Source organism: Nannospalax galili, unplaced genomic scaffold (assembly GCF_000622305.1).
Source record: "Nannospalax galili isolate Female #2095 unplaced genomic scaffold, S.galili_v1.0 scaffold1711, whole genome shotgun sequence".
NCBI classification, from domain to species: Eukaryota; Metazoa; Chordata; class Mammalia; order Rodentia; family Spalacidae; genus Nannospalax; species Nannospalax galili.
The window spans coordinates 40,026-46,025 of record NW_008330347.1 but is presented as its reverse complement, the minus strand read 5'-3'; the positions used below and the strand labels follow the sequence as shown (position 1 = coordinate 46,025).

General features: G+C 48.6%; 1 protein-coding gene across 2 annotated transcripts in view; it reads right to left on the bottom strand.

The window, feature by feature from the left end:
* Tuba8 (tubulin alpha 8) overlaps positions 1-6,000 on the bottom strand; it is a 38,235-nt gene that overhangs the window by 20,840 nt on the left and 11,395 nt on the right. The window contains exon 1 of one of the 2 annotated variants that reach the window (XM_008847065.2): positions 949-1,099. The exons of the other annotated variant lie outside the window; for it this stretch is intronic. Within the exon in view, the coding sequence (XP_008845287.1) occupies positions 949-951 (3 nt within the window). The 5' untranslated portion in view covers positions 952-1,099. Of the gene's footprint in view, positions 1-948; positions 1,100-6,000 lie in introns of those variants that run through there. 2 annotated transcript variants of the gene reach the window in all.

Here is a 6,000-nt window from a genome sequence, read left to right as displayed (position 1 = left end):
GGAGTGTAGGGGGAGGAGGGGAGAAGGGGAGGTCCTGGCACAGCCACTCTGTCACTGACACCTGGAACAAGTGCACTCAGAGAACCTGACCTTGGTCTATGAGATACTGTCCCCAACCCTACCCCACCCTTTCTGTCCCACTTCCCCACTGCGTTAGTGGAAGGCCAACATTAGCCCCCGCACAGCAGGGCTGCAGTGCCCAGAGGGACCTTAGCTATAAAGGTAGCTGCTGCTAGTGAAGACAGATATCTGTAAGGAGGAGCCGCTGCCTCGGAGCCCCTTAAGTCAAGAAAAGAAATAAAACGTGAAGGCTGAGGTCCCCTGGCTTTGGGGGAGGGAAACTTTCGAGTGCCAAAGTCCTTCTGACTTTGACCGCTAGAAAAGCTGAGGAGCCAGGTACCTGCGAAGCTGGTTGTGCCCAGAGGGCCCAACCGCCCTTGAATTGAGGGTGCCCCAAACCCAAGCCAAGGGCAGGAGGATGAGAGCGAAGAACGACCCCAATACGGGACGCTGTATAACTTGTCACATCCTGGAACCCTGTCACAAGCTTTGGAACCTTAACTGCATCCACTGCCCCCCGCCCCGCCCGGCTCCCCAGCCACCCGGCCCAGACCACCTGTCCGGAATCCCTCGGCATCCTATTTCTTCCCACTCTGGTCCACGAGTGGAGGTTCCCCAGATTCTCACTCGCTTTTCCACTGAGTCCCTCAGGCCCATTGAGTGCGCGTCTCCCGTAGATCCCTTTAAGGGACCACTGGCCCCTTGGTCTCTAGATACCTGGCAAATAGGTGTCTCCCACCCCAGGGAGCTGGACTCTTGACCCTGAACCCATCCACACTCCCTCCGGGAGACTTGGAGCCCAGCATATCCAAAGCCACAGGGCAGCTCGCTCCCACCCCACCCCCAACCCGAAGCCCTCCTGGCCCAGCCCAGCTGGGGAAGGCTCACCATCGTGGCCGCTCTCCTCGCCCGCTCGCCTCCCAGCTGTGTCTGCCCACCCCAACTGCTCCAGATACCGCCGCCTCCGTGGTTGTGACACACTGCGAGGGAGGGGGCCCACGACAGACATGTCGGGCCAGTAGCTACCCTGTAGCATCACAGTGCGCGACTAGGGGAGGGACTTGGGCAGGTCACAATGACACTTCCCCGCCCACCAGCATCTCAAATCTCCAGCGTGGTTCCAGGTCCAGCCCCCGCTGCTTCCCACGCTGGGAGGTTGGGAGCCGCAGCTGGGTTCCTAGGGGGGCGGGGGGAGGAGTTCCGTGGCGCACGTGTGCACACATACCCCGCATCTACTCCAACTTCAGCAAAGCTGTGGAAAAATCCTTAGAAACGAGACGTTCGTTTCTCCCCAGACGTTGTCTTTCCCTCTGCCAGCTGGCGAGGTAGGAAAGCACCGGTCATATTAAAGGGCAGACACCTCAGCCCAGGAGAGCCCAGAGGGTCAGGCAGGCAGACTTCAGGTTGAGGCCCATACTTGCACAACTCTGTTTTGTTTCCAGCACAGCAAACCTGTTACTGGAGAATTCTACACGGAAAGCTCTTGGTATACAGTAGGCACTCCATAATGCTTCCAGTACAGTTTTATTCATTTATTTTTGAGACGGTCTTATTATGTAGGCCAGACTGGCCATGATTTCACAGAGATACTCCTGCCTCTGCCTCCCTCCTCCTGACACCTGAGTGCTGGGATTAAAGTCAGTGCTGTTTTAAATACTGTCAAGAGTATCTCCCCTTGACCCATTCCTACCTGATTCCTTCCTACTTTCAAGCCCCAAATGTGCCCATGCTGCCTCTCCTACCTAGTCCAGAACAGGTATCAGAGTTCCCACTGCCTCTGCCCAGTAGGAGGACTTCCTGCTGTGCTTGGTTAAGGATGACAGGGAAGAGCAAGGGCCCTGCTTACTCCCCTCCAGTTGGGGAGAGGCAGGGACTTATGCCTGGCCTTAAGAGTTTCTGTGCTCTTCAGATGTTAGCCATATTTAACTGACCCCACATTCCCCTTTGTTTCCAGGCTGGGTGGGAGGTGAGGTGATGATTCTTGTGACTCTGCCTCAGCCTCACTCCAAGATTCCCTACCAGAAGCCACTTTGTGCTGGAAGATGTAACCCAGCTTTTCTTCTCTCTCTCTTCTCAAACAACTGACCACCACGCCAAGTCATTGCAGGCAAATGCAGAGCTCTTCCTCAGGAAATGCTTAGCACTGTGGTGACCAGATGTGGTGCCTCTCCCATTTCAAACATGGATCACGATGTACCTTCCTTTCTGTCCTTAGGAGCCAATCTCTGGCCATGAGAGTGAATGTATCTTCTTACATAAAGTTTTTTCTGTGAGCCACCCATTCATATATTTCTCTATTTATATGGGGTTCTTAAGGATAGAATACATATTTTAATTATTTTGATGTGAGAAGTACTGAGCACACTTCCCAATGATACACAGACTCCCGGCTGGGCCTGCCCACCCCAACTGCTCCAGATATTGCCACCTCCACGGTTGTGAAACACTGCAAGGGAGGGGGCCGGGGACAGACACACCAGGCTGGCAGCTGCCATGCCACATCATGGTGCCCACGGAGGGGGAGGGACTCAGGCAAGTCAAAATCTTATAATAACCTGAAAATTAAAAATCATAAATACAAACTCATGGCAAATGCTCAATAATGTTGTTAGTAATTCCACATTTCTCTTCCAGATTCCTATAGCATAGTCTATTACTTCTTCCATGCATTTATTACTATTTTATATAGTTTAGCTTATAGGTTGTGTATATGTGTTCAACAGTCCTACAAAATTGCAACACCTTAGGTGTGTTTTTCATCTTAGTGCCCACCCCACCAGAGGGCTCAGTGAATTCACTTGGATAAGTTGATTTTTCAAGTGGTCTTTGTAAACCACCAAATATATTATAAACAGGCTCTCAAATGTCTCAGGATAAACTTGGTGATATCAATAACAATGATTGTGTTTAATCATTATGATGATATCCTTTCCTAATATTTTATTTTTATGTGCATGAGTCTATTGCCTGCATATAAGAAAGTGTACCCATGTTGTACAACGCCCTCAGAAATCAGAGAAAGATGTCAGATCCCCTGAACTGGAGTCACAGATGGTTCTTAGCCACCATGTGGGTGCTGGGAACTGAACCTGGGTCCTTTGCAAGAGTAGCCAGTGCTTTTAACCAGTGAGCCATCTCTCCAGCCCTGATACTCTTTGTGTATGTGTGTATTGTCTGCATGTATGTAAGTGCCCTGTGTCATGCAATGCCTGCAGTGATCAGAAGAGGGTGTTAGATTCCCCTAGAACTGGAGTTACAGACAGCTGGTTGTTAGCTGCCATGTAGATGCTGGAAATAGAACCTGGGTCTTCTGCAAGAGCATTCAGTGCTCTTAACCACTGAGTTGTCTCTCCAGACCCCTTTCATTCCTTTTTCCCTTTCCTTCTTTTCAGTACTGAGAATACCAGGCTGGCCTTGAGCTCACAGAGATCTGCCTGCCTCTGCCTCCCAAGCAAGTGCTGAGACTATAGGTGTGCCCCACCACGCCTGACTTTTTTTTTTTTTTTTAAAGGAAGAGCTTATTTGAGCTTACAGTTCTAGGGGAATTACAGTCCATTTTGGCAGGGAGACATGGCAGCAGAGGTGGCTGGAGGAAGAGCAGTGGAAGCTAAGCTCTACATCTTCCAGCAGGCACAGGAAACGACAGAGCAACTGGATATCCAGCAAGGCTTAAGGACTCTCTAAGCCCACCCCCAGTGATGTGCTTCCTCCAGGATAGCCATACCTTCTAAGACCTCCCAAAATGCCATCATCTGGGGACAAAATGTCCAAATACTTGGAGCCTATGGGGGACATTTTTATTCAAACCATCACATTCTACCCCTTGGCCCCCATAGGCTTATGACCATATAAAAAATGTGGAGCTTATAGGGGACATTTTCATTCACACCACCACATTCCAGCCCTTGGCCCCCATAGGCTTATGACCATATAAAATGCAAAATGCATTTAGTCCGACTTTAAAAGTCCCCATAGTCAGGGGCTGGAGAGCTGGCTCAGCAGTTAAGAACACTGGTTGTTCTTGCAGAAGACCTGGATTTGAATCCCAGCACCCACATGGCAGCTAACAACTGTCTGTAACTCCAGTTCCAGGGGATCCGACAGCCTCTTCTGTCCTGTCTGTGCAACACACATCTCTCTCTTGGGCTGGTACCACTCCCTGTATGCAGGTCTTCTTGGCAGATACATCGCAGCTCTGGCATCACGAACATCTTCTTGGGGTCTCCATTGCCAACCAGGCTTCACCTTCACAGCTTCACGCAATGGCCTATCAGGGCCTTCTCTATGCAGGGGTACCCCTGCTCCATGCTGCCGGGCCTCAATGGCTCTCTGAAACTGTGGAGGAAGAACTGAAGAAATTGCATCTTTCATGCCTCTAAAGCCAGCACCATGTGAATGACACAAACAGTCAGTACTTTTAACCACTGAGCCATCTCTCCAGCCCTTTTGTAAAAAAAAAAAAAATTTTAATTTTTATGGGTATGAGTGTATGAGTATATTGCCTGCATATATGTAAGTGAACCCATGTCTTGCAATGCCTGCTGAGGTTAGAAGAGGGCATCAGATCCTTAGAACTGGAGTTATGGACAATTGTTAGCCACCATTTGAGTGCTGGGAACCAAACCTGGGTGTTCTGCAAGAACAGGAAGTGCTCTTAGCTGCTGAGCCATCTCTCCAGCCCCTGTGATGATATTCTCTCCCTTTTCTGGGATTTGAGGGAGTGAAGAATGTTGTATATGGAATTGTTCACCACCCCCCATTCCTGTGTAGAAGCCCTAACCCCCAATGTGGCTGTATTTGAAGATGGGACCTTTAAGATTAAGAATAAGAGCCTTAATCTAACAGGACTAGTGTCCTTATAAAAGGAAAACACTGTAGGAATACAGTTCACACAGGCCACATGAGGACACAGCAAGAAGGTGGCCATCTTTCACCTAGGAGAGAGGCCTCAGGAGAGTCCAACCTGCCTGCACCTGATCCTGGACCTTCAGCCCCCAGAAATAACTTTCTACCCTTCAAGTTGCCCAGTCTGTGGTACTTTGTTCTGGCAGTCTAAGCAGACCAACTTACTATAGAGTAAAAAGTGAGTGCTTCTTTTTGGTTTTTCAGCCCTCACTCTTAAAATTATTTGACCTGAGTAATTCCAGAATTTTTACTGATACTTCCCCCATCTCACCCCCTCCCCGCCCCCAAGCTTCCCTTGCAGAGTAGAAGTTTAGAAAGACAGAAGGATGTGTTTTTTCTCATCCCTATGAAATTTAATTTTTGTACAACACTTTAACTGGGTCACAAGGTGTCAAACATTTGAACGTGTCAGTGAGAGTGTTTCTGGATGAAATTAAAATCAAGTTAATCAGATGCCTTCCTCAACAGGGACAGGTCTCACCCAATTGACCGAAGGACAGAATAGAGTAAGAAAGCTAAGTTATGAGGGGACATCTGTCTCTGGCTGGAAGCTGAGACCTCGGTCCTTTCTTGCTTTTGGACTGGAGCATACACAAGCTCTCCTAAAGTCTCCAGTCTGCAGACTGCACATCTTAGGGCTTCTCATTTGCCATAACAGAATGGCTCAATCCTTTGTAGTAAATCTTTGTAGTAGTTCAGGGGTGAGCATCACCTGCCCAGGTGCAATGCCCTGGATTTGATCCCCAGCACTGCAAAAATAAATAAATCTTTTTAATCTATATCTGGACAGATAAACAGACATTTCCTATTTTTCTATTGTCATTTTTCTATTGACATTTCCTATTTTTCTGGAGAACTTAATGCAATCCCCTTTCTGCAAATGGAGAAATGAAGTCAAATCCAGATTGTTTATGAGAAAGCAACCACCCATACTGTATTTCAACAGCCTTCTAAAGGAATCACCTCCAACTGCACATGGCCTCCATGGTGCCAGTAAATGTGAGTCTATTTCTTCTGGTATGCATTTTTGTGCTG